Raw genomic sequence first — 13,522 nt, forward strand, 5'->3', positions numbered from 1 at the left:
AAAACTCACACATGGTATGCATTCACTGATAAGTGGATATTAGCCCAAAAGCTTAGATTACCCAAGATACCGTCAACAGACCACATGACACCCAAAAAGAAGGAAGAACAAAGTACAGATGCTTCAGTCCTTATTAGAAGGGGGAACAAAAATACCCATAGGAGGAAATAGGGAGACAAAGTGGGTAGGAAAGACTGAAAGGCCATCCAGAGACTGCTCCACATGGGGATGGATCCCATATACAGCCACCAAACCCAGACATATTGCTGATGCCGAGAAGTGCATGCTGACAGGAGCCTGATAAGCTGTCTCCTGAGAGGCTCTGCCAGAGCATGACAAATACAGAGGTAGATGCTCCCAGCCAACCACTGAACTGAAAACAGGGTCCCCAATGGAGGAGTTAGAGAAAGGACTGAGGTGCTGAACGTGTTTGCAATTCCATAAGAACAACAATACCTACCATTCAGAGCTCCTAGGAAATAAACCACCATCCAAAGAGTACACATGGACAGACCCTTGGCTCCAGCTGCATATGTAGCAGAGGATGGCTTTGTTGGGCACGAATGGGAGGAGAAGCCCTTGTCCCTGCCAAAACTTGATGCCCCTGTGTAGGGGAATGTCAGGGCATGGAGGTGGGGAGGCGTGGGTGGGTGGGGGTACACCCTCATAGAAACAGGGGGAAGGGGGATGGGATAGGAAGTTATGGACAGGAAACGAGAAAGGGTATAATATTTGAAATGTAAATAAAGAATTATCCAATTTAAAAATAAAAGGAGGAAGTGGACTTTGCTACTCCCTGGATAGTCAGCTGTAGCATCTGCATATTAGACGCAAATAAGTTGAGACCTAGAGCAACTGCTCATCGTCTCTCAATATGGGTCAGGGATAGCATCAAGATGAGTGACCTAGAGACCGAGCTCCAAGTCAGGCTGGCTTGCTGCGCTCATGCTGCACAGTCCTGGGAATTCTGACTACAGCATGCTCTCTGTCAACCTTTCCTACCACTGCTCACCTGAGACCTTCTACCTCCGTCCCTTACTTCCATTACTCCTTGAGACCCACACTGCCCCGTTCCCGCTGCGCTGTCGTTCCTTCCTCATAATTTTCCAGCCCCAGCTCCCTGCTACTTGCCTCTCTTTGATCCTGATGGTTATTTTCTCCAACTCTAAGGATCGAAGGACCCAAGTTCCACTTTGAGACGCAAGCTCTGCTCTGACTTGGCACTTGTTTCCTCCTTGGAGGAAAGACTGCATACTCAATTCTTCTCACGCTTACAAAGTATATGTTCCCCGCATTTATGGTTTCCTTTTTTGGATATTACTAGAGTGTGCCATTGTTTAAGAATGGTGGACACAGCAACCTACACATCACCTGTGAACCTCTTTTTCTAGAAAGGATTTGGATGGTGCTGTGAAAACTCACTTAATCTTCGTAAACCTAGAAATGTCAGGAAGCTGGGGAGTGGGATCGATTAAATCACAAAGCTAAGCTCACACTGGTGTTATCTCCTTAACTAAAGCACCAAAGGAAAACCAAAAATAGGCCGGTGATCATATGAGGAGTAATATCCAGAGGCTGTTCTGTATCGGCAAGGTATAGTTCCAGGGTCAGGACTGGTACACCAAAATCATAAAGAACAGTGAGGAATAGCATACACCTCAGACTAAGGGTACCATGTACCGCCATTTCTAACATGGCTTCCAGAATGAACAATGGAATGACTGCTGTTGTCCACTGCTGTCCACCACTGTCCACTACTGTCCACCACTGTCCACTACTGTCCACTACTGCCCACCCGTTGTCCACCACTGTTCATCACTGTCCACTACTGTCCACCCCTGTTGTCCACCACTGTCTATGAGGCACAAAAACAATGGCCGTCAGACAATAACTGCATCAATATAATGTATTTGACAGAAGAATAATATTTAATGAAAACCAATATAATAAAAACCATTGCAAAACTTATGTAAGTGAGAAGGAGTCTTAGTAGAGCTAATGTGTAGGATAGTTCTGTCTACGCCTCCTATGAGGATGTTCGGGCAATTGTTGACTTTAAATTTACTATTAACCAAACTTGAAACACTAAATCAGCCAGCACTGCTGCAAAATGTGGCATAGTTAGCAAAATATCCAGGGAAGGAATTAAGAATAATTCCACTAAAACTATGCAAGTAGAAAAAAATTGAAAGTAAAAGGAGAAAATAAGATAGCAAAAATTTTCCTGTATCTCTCAGAAACCAGAATGAATGCTTTGCTTCCAGGGATAAACAAGCACAGGATAGAACACTCATTGACCAGACAGTCAAGATGCAGAGAAAAGAGCAAAAATTCACAAGATCCAACTACTATGTTTGGTGGCAGGAAGAATACTGTAGATACTGTGAGCAAGTCTGGTTTTAAAGCAAGAGTATTAGTAGGAATAAAGAGATTTAAAATATAATAATAAAAGCCAAATGGACATGAAAACGAATGAAGTCTATACGTAAGGCTGCTAAACCGATTATATAATGTAAAAGCAGACAGAATCAAAAGGAACCTGGCAGATCTCATTTAAAGAGGGTGAAGAGTCGAGGTTTCGACAAACATGGAAGCAAATGAGCAAAAGTCATGAGAAAACCTGTGGAAGCTTTGAGCGATGTAAGTGTATCATGCACTGAATCACAGATAACTTCATTGTGACTACCCTGACTCACTTCCCCAGCGCATGTGGAACATCTACAGAGCACAGATGCTTGGAAAGCAATGCCTTTCAGGCAGGTGAAATTAGAAATGATATGTATGTAGTCCTGACCAGTCTGGAACTTGCCATGTAGACCATGTAGACCAGGTTGGCCTTGAACTCATGAGATTTGCCTGTGTCTGTCTCTTGAAAGCTTGGATTAAAGATGCGCACTACCACACCTAGCCAGAATAGATATAGATATAGATATATAGTTATAGATGTATAGTTATAGATGTAGATGTAGATATAGATTCTGTAGGCTGATGAGATGGTTCAGTGGCTAAAAGTAGGTACTGCTCTTGTGGATGACCTGAGTGCAGCTTACAGAACCCTTATCAGGAACCACACGACTACCTAAACTCTAGCTCCCAGGGCTCTCATGCCTGTGGCCTCTTTATTCAAAGGCACATACCCATGCGCATATATATATATATATATATATACACACACACACACACACATACACACACACACACACACACTTAAGATGTGTCTAACAGTAGCTATACACTCAGAATATATATAACAGTAGATATATACTTATGGTGTATATAACAGTAGCTACACACTTACGAGCTTAAGACAGACAACATTTTAAGACTTCATTGACAGACACTAAAGAATCAGAAAAAACCCAGCAGTTGACAATGGAACACCCAACATGCTAATTGAGGGTTGCAATTCTCCTCAAATCAATTTACATGTTTACTATGGATCATAACAAGGGTATATTTACACACACACACACACACACACACACACACACACACACACACACACAAAGATATGATGCTAACTATCAGAGTAAGAGTGAAACAAGGAGATGTGTCCTGTGGTAATGGTCAACATTAACTCCAGCAAGCTATGTTGACTTTGATCATGAAACACTGGTACATAACTATGAGGTGCAGGAAATGTTGGCCACGCAATGGCTGAAGTTTGATAATGATTTGGCAAGGCAGAGAACTGCCTCTGGGATCATTGGATGCTGATGTATGTCCCATGCAAGGGGCTTGAGATTGGATAAGGGATACAGGGATCCAGCTAGCATGCTTGATGGTGGGTGTATGAACATTTATATTATCATTGATACCTCATATTTATTTTAACTACTGTGTTATAAATTAACAAAATCTTTTGGGGTTATATGAAGAAAAATAACTCATAGTTTGAACCTCTGATCCTACATGTTCTCATTCTGTAGCTCACATGAATTTTATAGGTTGCACTTCCTTTTATATTTATTTCCAAATGCTATTACTAACGATTCCATCACAGCAATGATCATGCTGAACAAAATTTACTTATTAGAATATCTAGTCCAAAAGCTGGGGGTTAACGTAGAAAAGTGTGTGCTTCACAAGCATGGGGTCCCTGGTTAATCCTCAGCATCTCTAGAGAAGCATGTGGTACGGTGTGCTCCTAACCTCAGCCGTGGGGGGACAGAGACCCCTGCAGAGGGCTGGCCAGCAGCAATAGCCAAACTTTACGCCCTAGGTCTCAATGACAAATCTTGTTTCATAAATCAGTGTGGGTGACTCCTGAGGGACAACACCTAAGGTTGGGCTCTGCACTCTGCTGCCATGCGTATACTCAGGCAGCTGCCCCATCCCCACCACACACACATAAGAAGAGGCACACACAAACACATGCAAAACCTAACACAAAAGCATATGTAATTTAAAGACATGCATATGGAAATATAGCCATTGTGGATGAAGGTACAAGTCAAGAACCTGAGGGGTGAAAAGGGAGATGATTAGGAAGCAATGATTCTGAATGAAAGAATAACGACGTAACTATCCCAAATAACAGGTAAGTACCTGCATAGACAGGGTGTTTTTTTTAGCCCAGTATTTGATGGCAATAATGAGTTCACGCACGGGAGTCATTAAAACAATGAGCTACGAATGATATAATGTAATGGAATCAGCAATTACCGAGTATGAAAATATATGAGTACACTTTCACAGAACAGGAAAAATTTCCCCCTTTGAAAGTATAGAATAGAGTTTATTAAGGGCATGGGGAGGGGAGTTAAGAGGGCAATAGAGGCAGAGAGAGAGGGTGGGGAGGAAGAAGGAGGAGGAGGAAGAAGAGGAGTAGAGGCTGACCATGAGCAGGTGAAGAGAAGAGGGGACGGGAATGGGCAGAGAAGGGACAAAGGCGGAAGAGGGTAAGAGCAAGAGAGCAAGAGAGCAAGAGAAAGCAAGAAAATTTTCCAAAGGGTTACTTTCTTAATGATTTTTCCTAGATACAGTCATCACACAAATTGGCTATATTAAAGGGTGTTCAAAGACACAGCAAAACAGCAGGATAACTGGCCTCAGGAAAACCTCAGAACAAAAATAAATTACTTCAAGTACCTATGAGGGGGTATACTTCTTTTAAAGTTGCTATTCTATCATAGTTATAAAATTGTGATTTATAGTTATTTTATGAAGATTAGAACTAGGCTCGGTGGTAATTTGTGTGTTTGGACACTTGGTCCATAGTGGTGCATCATTTTGGGAAGATTATAGAATCTGTCTGCAGTACTCTGGAGGAAGGATGCCACTGGGTAGGCTTAGAGATTTAAAGTCAGGCCTTTAATCTATCTGTTCATGTTCATCCATTCATAAACGTTCTCATTTTCTCTCTCTTTCTCTCCCTCCGTCCTTCCTACCTCTCCCTTTGTGTCTCCCTCCCCTTCCCTTCCTCTTTCTCTACCTCCCTCCCTCCTTCCCTACCCCCTCTTTTTATCTTTCTTTCTTCCTTCCCTCCTCCCTCTCTCTCCTTCCCTCTCCCCTTTCTCTGTCTCCCTCTCTCCCCCTCCCTCCCCTCCCTTTCTCTCTCCTGTTCTGTTTCCCACGGACTAATAAAATGTGATCGCTCTGTTTCCTGCTAGGGTCACTTCATGGTCCTGCTGCCAGGCCTTTTCTGCCATGGTGGACTGTATCCCTGTAGACATGTAAGCCAAAAAAGAAAAAACAATAACAACAACAGCAACAACCACAACAACAGCAGCAACAACCAACTCTTTTTCTACTGAGCTGCTTTATGTCCGAGTAATCAATCACAGTAATGAAGAGTAGTCAATGTAGCCACTAGGATCTAACTGCCGTTTCCACGAACAACCTCATTCTGATAAGCTTTTCCTGATTTATTTATTTCAAGGTTTGGGAACTTTGTTAATTGCAACTGACTGCTTCATTTTTCTCCACTTAATAAAGTCACCAACAGGACAGAATGTAGCAGGACACATGTTGATTAACCTCTCAAACTGGTCGACTACAAAGGTAACTCGGGAGCCAAAAGACTGTGTTTTAACCATAACATTTCTGCTTTGCTTCAGAATAGACATCAAAGTACTGGGCGAGAAAGACCCTACCCAGGACAAGAACCCATTCACTCCAAACATTCTGTAACTGATAACTCTCAAGACTGTTGTGTGCTAATTCATATATCACCAATATTTTTGCGCCTATATGTCACGGCATAATAACTTAGGCATGTGGCACAGACGATGCCATCGTGGGTTTGAGAAGAACGTTACATCAGGTTATTAATATGCTCATTACAAAAGTGAAGTAGTTTTAAAGGGAGAGTAGGACAGTCACCTGTTGCTCACAGTTTCAATATACTATGAGGGGATACATTCATTAATAACGTACCAATCTCGAACTGTTGGAGCCAAGTAGAAAAACTGGAATATCAGGTAAAGAGATTTTTCTCTGATGTGCTCTATCCCATATTTTCCCTCCCCGGGATCATCTTCTTCTGGTCATCTAAATGCTTACTGGTGTGTTTTAGAGCTTATTAAGTTTTGTGTTTCAAAGTATAGCAAGCAGACATATACGTTTAGTTCCGAGGAACATAAAAGGTCCCCCGTACTCACTCACACTTGAGTGTGTTTCATGCCAGGAGGCAACAAAACAATTGGAAACTCAAGAGAGTTTGTTTCAGTTAAATTCATGTCCCATGCATTTTTTAAAAATCCTAAGAATATTCCATTGCATTTCCGTGCTAAATGAGAGATCTAATAGGGTAAAAGGGAATTTTGAAATAATATTTGTAACTGTTCTGCAAGCATAACTGTAGTGACCTCTAGAAAGGTATAAACCCTTTCGTTAATGTTAAACTAAATTAATTAAAGCTTATTCCTTTCAAAAGGCCCAGATGAATACAATAACCTTCCCCTCATGACTTCCTGACATCAAAAGGCCAAATTTTCGTAAATGTATAGGTTCAAGAAGGCCATTTGTGCAAGGGCAGGCAATAACCGGCTTTAAATCCTTTTAAACCTTTCACAGGCTGAGTGTAAAAATAACTGCTTTCAATGAAAACGGAACTGCTCTTTCAGAAGCGGCTAGTAAAAGGACAAAAATTTATTTGCATCAGTCCTTCCAGTCTGATTTTTTTCAATTCCCCCTTGCAGTGGGAAGTTGACTTTGGTAAAGCAAAATGTTCTGTTTCAGAATCATTAGCTTTGACAAATCTTCTAATATTCTCCCGTTTGCTAAGTGATTGCACCAATAATGAAGAAAAGGAATGCAGGTGTAGAAAGGTTTAAAGGGGGAATAATGGATCTGGAATGGTTACGTTTGGTTGGGGGACTGGGAGGGCAGGACATTGGTGGGAATATCTGGAGGGTAAATAACACTGAAGACTCTCAATATTCTGTTTAAGCTCCACCCCCACAGCTACCTGGCAGCAGCCAGGGGTGCTCCGCCCCGTGGTTGCCTGGCAACAGCCAGCTGTGCCTGACACTATAAAGGGGGCTGTTTGCCCCCTCCTTCTCTTATTCCCTCTTACCCTCTCTTACCCCTCTTGCTCTTTGTTTTTCTCTGTTCTCCCCCCAACCCCCTCACATGCCCATGGCCAGCCACTTATCCTCTCTTCTACTCTTCTCTCATTAAACCTCTCCACATGGAACCATGGTGTCTTAGTATTTTCTGTCCGGGTAGGGGCAAAGCCCTAACAAAGACCTTTTGTAATAAGGCATCCAGAAACATTGTGAGAGCTTCCTAAAGTATAAATATGCACACTTATAAAGAGCTAAATCAGGGTTACCATGCAGGGAGGTGGCAATGCCTACTACACAGCACAAGCTAACACATAAAGTGCCCGGTGAGAGGAATGGATTATCTCTTTTGGAGCTGTTGGCCAGTGAGACTCCCACACATTACAACCTGTTGCCTAGGCTATTCATCATCCCCCAGAAATGGAAGCTAAGACCCTATTGCTGGAGTCATCTCATACTCAGGTCGTAGAATATGGAGAAATCCACACGGTGTTAACCTGGATGCTTCCTGCATATTGGCTAGCTTGCCTAGTGCTAAAAGATGCTACTCACATTAATGGAGGAGCAAAAAAGGAGTGATCACCATCCACAGGGTTCCTGCTGTGAACTCTGCCAGAAGCAATAATGACTGGCCTGGCAAGGCATGCCCACTGCTTGCACTAAGTGTCACAGACATCTGAGAGGAACCATTTTTTTTAAGCCCTACCCTGCAAGATGAAACCGACAACTGGCATGATCTCTGGGCCATGGACCCGTGGCTAGACAGGTCATAGTCCCTAGGGAGAAACTACTCTTGTTATTCTGATAAATGGACATAGTATTAAACCGACTTCTATTGATTTATCATTATAACTATGAACGCCTCTCTTAGCCCTCATCAGAGAAGCTTCTAGCTACAGCTGATGGCAGTTAACATGGAGACCCTGAAGTGGCTGAGGTGTGGAGAATAAGAAACTAGAGGATGTTTAACCCGAAAGAGGACATCATGTTACCTATATCATTGCCTTCTTGAAAGGCTCAGGGAGCACTGTGCAAGAAGAGGAGGTAAGGGAGTGTGTGTTCCATAGGTGGTAGATGACTACAGGGAAATAGCGCCATCCACAGACAGCAGAGCAGAGCATATAGGAACTAACAGCATCCATGGCCACATGCACGAGATCTTTATAAGCTGAAGCCAGACAAAGCCTAAGCTACGCAAGGGCAGGCGGGCAGAGAGTCTCGACCTAGCTGAAGAGTTATTAGCAATTGACTACAAAGGGGAGAGGGAAAACCAGTTCTCTCTAAGAGCACAGCCTCTGATAAATCAATCCTATTCCACCAGAAGGTTGCATATTGGAAGTATATGGGCAGCATTAAATAGATTTGATAAGTTAAAAATGAGAAAGTTAGGTAGCGAAGAAAAGTGGATCTGGGTGGAGTTGGGGAAAGGGGGTTGAGTAGGCACAAAACGCATTCTATGAAATTATCAAAGAAACAATTAAAAACACACAATTATGTAACATCCGAAAACAACTTTCATATTATGCTCATGTTTGCTTTTAAAGTTCGATATTACAGGAATGCATGAAATTTGTCCGGCTTGAATGAGAGGGACGTAGGATAAAGATGAACATCGAGAATTCGGAAACAATAGGAATTTCAGGATTCCACTCTCTGTGTCCTCTTCTGTGTCTATGAGTTCACGGGTGAGTGCAGGTTGCATGGGTGGGTAGAAGCTAAAATTAATGTCTAGTATCTTCCTCAATCACTCTCTGTTTTAAAAAAAAAAGATTCAATTTTTAACTATTTGTCTGGGCATGTGTCTGTGTAGGCACATGCATGTGGACCCAATTACTTGCCAACGTGATGGATAGCCTGGGTCTGGAGTTACAAGTGGCTAGGAGCTGCCTGACATGGGTGCTGGGAACTGAACTCACATCTACAAGAGTCTGAAGCGCCCTGAACTGCCTAGTGGATGCTCCAATCCTTCTGCCTCCTTTTCTGAGCTAAGATTATTCACTGACCTCTGGGCTTGTTGATGTCACTGTACTTGATGGTCAATAAGACCCAGGGGTCTTCCTGTTAGGCTGTCCCAGCTCCATCTGCAAGCAAACAGTTTTGCGTCTACAATTTTTTTTTTTTTGGTGGCTTCAGAGCATCCTAACTCAGGTCCTGATGACTGAGTCATCAACTTGGTAATGTGCACATTCGTATTACATACTATGACAGGCAACCACATAGTGCATTCAGAAAAAGACTCTCCTTTGAGAAGTTAGGCCCCATGGAGACTCCATATGTAAAGTGCAGGCAGAATTTATCAGAAGTGTTGTCGATCGGAGCCCCACTGACGCCCTTCATTTGGGATACTAAGGGTCGATTCTGCCTTGTTGAAACATCTTCACACTTGTGAACAATTTGTAACATTTCTACAACCTTTAAGTAATTGTATCTGCAAAAACATTATTTACCCTAAAACAAACACTGCAGTCTATTTTCTTTTCTTTCTGTACCTTTCCGGGAAAGTGAAAATGAAAACCTAAACGATGCTTGGCATGGTGTTGAACAAAATATTTAGTCTATCAGGAGAGGACAGGAAGAGCACTTCGAACTGAGCTCCCTAGAAGGGGACATGTCTGGAGAAAGGAATGGTCTCTTCCCTTTTGTGTCCAACTGCCTGATCATCAACCAACAAAACAGTGTGATCCAACAACAATGAAAGAGGAAAGGGTTTGTTCAGCTTATCCTTCCAGATCTCAATCCATCACTGGAGGAAATCAGGACAGGAATAGAAGCAAGACTTGATCAAGTAGGTAGGAGCTGATGCAGAAGCCATGGAGGGGTGCTGCTTACTGGCTTACTCACATGGGCTGCTCAGCCTGCTTTCTAATAAATCCCAAAGACCACCAGTCCAGGGATGGCAGCAACCACATTGATCACTAATTGAGAAAATGCCTTACAGTTGGAGCTCATGGAGGTATTTCCTCAACTGACACTCTCTCCTCTATGATGATTCTAGCTTGTGTCAAGTTGACGTATATCACTGGAAATGTAATAGCCGGAGTTTAGAAAACATTGGTATTTTAAGAGTCAATCTTATTGTATTATATAAGAAAGTGTTGTATGATGTTTGTTTATAGACCCTCCCGACAACTTAGATACTAGAGTGACTTTTAGGGAACTAAATTGACTTTAATAAATTCTGTAATGTCGTCTAGAATCACTTTGTCAGTTCTCCAAATAGAGATCTTCTGAGGCAACACATTAGAAAACATGGTTTACATCCTGTCAGAATGACAGGAGATGTACACAGGTATTTAGAAGGTAAGAAAAGTGTTCAAGCCTTTGGCGGAATAAAGGCCCCTTGAGCTTTTGGTCTGTCTTATACTTTAATGCAGTATCAAAAGAATAAAGTCCTTTTACATAATAGGAACTAAAAGGTTGATATTGAATACATTCTGTCACTGAAGCTGTTCAACTTTGTCCTTTTTCTCAGTAGTGGCTTTGAATACATAGGATTAAGGGAAGAATGAACAGTCACCATGCAGTTTCCAGTGGAAGCATGGGTATTTACAACAGGAGACTCTGTGTACCTCTCACTCTACCCCAGTTAGCTACTGCTTTTTATGGCAAACTAACTCATCTCAAGCTGTTAGTAGAGGGTTGATTTTGACAGCAAAGAGTTCTATGGTGTGGTGGTGGTGGTGGTGGCGGCGGCGGCGGCGGCGGCGGCGGCGGCGGCGGCGGTGGTGGTGTGTGTGTGTGTGTGTGTGTGTGTGTGTGTGTGTGTGTGTGTGTGCTTTAATTATTTTGATTTTATCTTCCGAGTGTGGGTGTTTTTGCCTGCACAATGGCTGTGCACTTCATACAGAGGCAAGGAGAGGCCATCAAACCCCAGGGAACTAGAATTACAACCTTCTCTAGATGCTGGGCATTGAATCCTGGTCTTATGGAAGAGTAGCCAGTGCTCTTTATCTGTGAGCCATCTCTCCAGTCCCATATTAATGTAGGTACATATGGAAAATATATACAAAAGCTTTCCTAGCTTCGGAGTGTCAGGAGAATTTTGCTGCCCCCCACATATCTTTTCCTGTATTCCATCGTGTTATCATTTTGTGTGTAAGAGGACCCCTAGCACAAGACTGGGATTAGTTGAAAAGCAGGTCTTGTCATAGCTAACGAGGAAACTTACTTAGCTACCAGAGGAGCAACATGGTTTAGATAATCCACTTGTATGAAGAAAATCCCTGTTATTATGGGTCTTAAGCTACCCAGCAGGGGAAGAGTGGGAAACGGGAAGCTTGTGTGAGCTGGGTTGCCAGGGATACAGTCTCCTGTAGGCTGATGAGAAGAACCTCTCTCCTTACCAGCTTCAGAAAGAACTCATGAGTCAAGGTGACTGGGTCTTCTACTTTGCGCTTTTACTTACAGCACAGTTAAACATTAAGTTTTTCTTTGAGGTTAGAATCTCCCCCACTGACCAACACTGGCTCCCATACACTCCCTTCAAGCTAAGCTTCCTTGTAGGAAATCACAGTCCCTTGTTAAGCTGCCTAAAGTGTCTTTGCCTTTTCCCCAGTCTTCCCAAAATCAGAGACATTACTCATCTAAACCATGAGATTGTGAAACTGATAACATGAGAATGGTTCTTTCCCTCAGCGCCAAAGCAAGGGGAAGGGAAACAGAAGAGGACAACTTCAGGGTACAATTTATTGTGCACCAAAATGTGAAATTCGTGGTATCAAAAATTCATTTGTTCACAATTTTAGCATTCATATTTAAGTGGAAAGCCCTTCAGTTCCTTGGATTTCTTCTGTAAACTTCTGTTTCCAAAAACAAGACAATATGAATTGTCAACTGATTTAGCTCAGGCTGGACAGATCCGGAATGTCTGAGGTTCTTTGTACTTAGCTTTCTATGGGGTACTTGTCACACAAGAACCGAAGAACACCAGGTGAGGTAATGGTGGCCATGTTTTACAACTCACACAATCTGTATCACGTTCTCACATCCATCACGGTCTCCCTTGAAAGGCAGACCCATTGTTTGGCTTAAGTAGGAGGAAAAAAAAAACAAAACCAAAACAATCAAAAAACAAAACAAAAACTATATTCTTTGGGAAAATAAAATAGCTATTCCATACAAGTAGGTGGTGCCATGATACAGGCATGCACACACACATGCTTACAAACATAAATAGACAGCTGCACTCACTTAGTGGTTGGGCTTGTACACTATGATGATGTGGTTGAATATTTATGATGGCCACTGTCCCATAAACACTAAAATGTTTGTTATAAAGTCTCCTAAAGGAAAAGCTTCTTAATTCTGGACTAAACGGCTCTCTACTGATCATGTTACATTGCAAGGACCCCTTCAATTGCAACTCAGAGCAAGTAAGACACGTAAGTTTGCAGGAAATGGTATCAAATATTCTGTCAGTGATCCTGGAGAATGTGTGGCACATGCTCAACCCACCCCATTGTTATAATGAGACGTTTCCATTACACAATCTATACTATACTCTCCACAGAACATTCTGGAAGGTAAATGAGTTTCATAGGAAGGATAGAGATCCAGTTAACAGAGACAGCATTGCCAACTCACCTGATCCTACCCCTGGGGCGCTCAGACTGCTCTGACATAAAGCTTGTGCTGCTGAGGCGTGAGGTACTGCTGGCTCTGGAAATGGCGGACACATCACTGACATCACTATCTGAAGACTTGGCAGACGCGTTATCACAGCTTCTGTACTGATCTTTATGTATGTTGTACTAAAGATTAAACACAAGAAAGGATGAGCTCCACCATCGGGTCACGGAACAGAACACACACCGACCTTGAGGTTAAGGACTGCTTTACCTAAAGGAAACCAATGGACACCTCTGTCAAGGACAGAAGGGCAACTGAAGGCCAGGGAAGCATTCAGATTATAGAGGAATCTCAATAAAAACCCGACAGCCTTTCAGTGACGACATACCACTTTGGAAGAGTGAACACACACTTATAGTGCTTGCATGGAAAAATCCGGGGAATTA

At 42.6% G+C, this 13,522-nt stretch overlaps 1 protein-coding gene across 48 annotated transcripts in view; it reads right to left on the reverse strand.

The window, feature by feature from the left end:
- Rims1 (regulating synaptic membrane exocytosis 1) overlaps positions 1-13,522 on the reverse strand; it is a 499,647-nt gene that overhangs the window by 75,853 nt on the left and 410,272 nt on the right. For 31 of the 48 annotated variants that reach the window (NM_052829.3, NM_001398595.1, XM_063267779.1 and 28 more), the window contains 1 exon segment: positions 13,092-13,258. The exons of 11 other annotated variants lie outside the window; for them this stretch is intronic. In NM_052829.3, the coding sequence (NP_439894.2) occupies positions 13,092-13,258 (167 nt within the window). 48 annotated transcript variants of the gene reach the window in all.

Source organism: Rattus norvegicus, chromosome 9, assembly GCF_036323735.1.
Source record: "Rattus norvegicus strain BN/NHsdMcwi chromosome 9, GRCr8, whole genome shotgun sequence".
In the NCBI taxonomy this organism is placed as follows: Eukaryota; Metazoa; Chordata; class Mammalia; order Rodentia; family Muridae; genus Rattus; species Rattus norvegicus.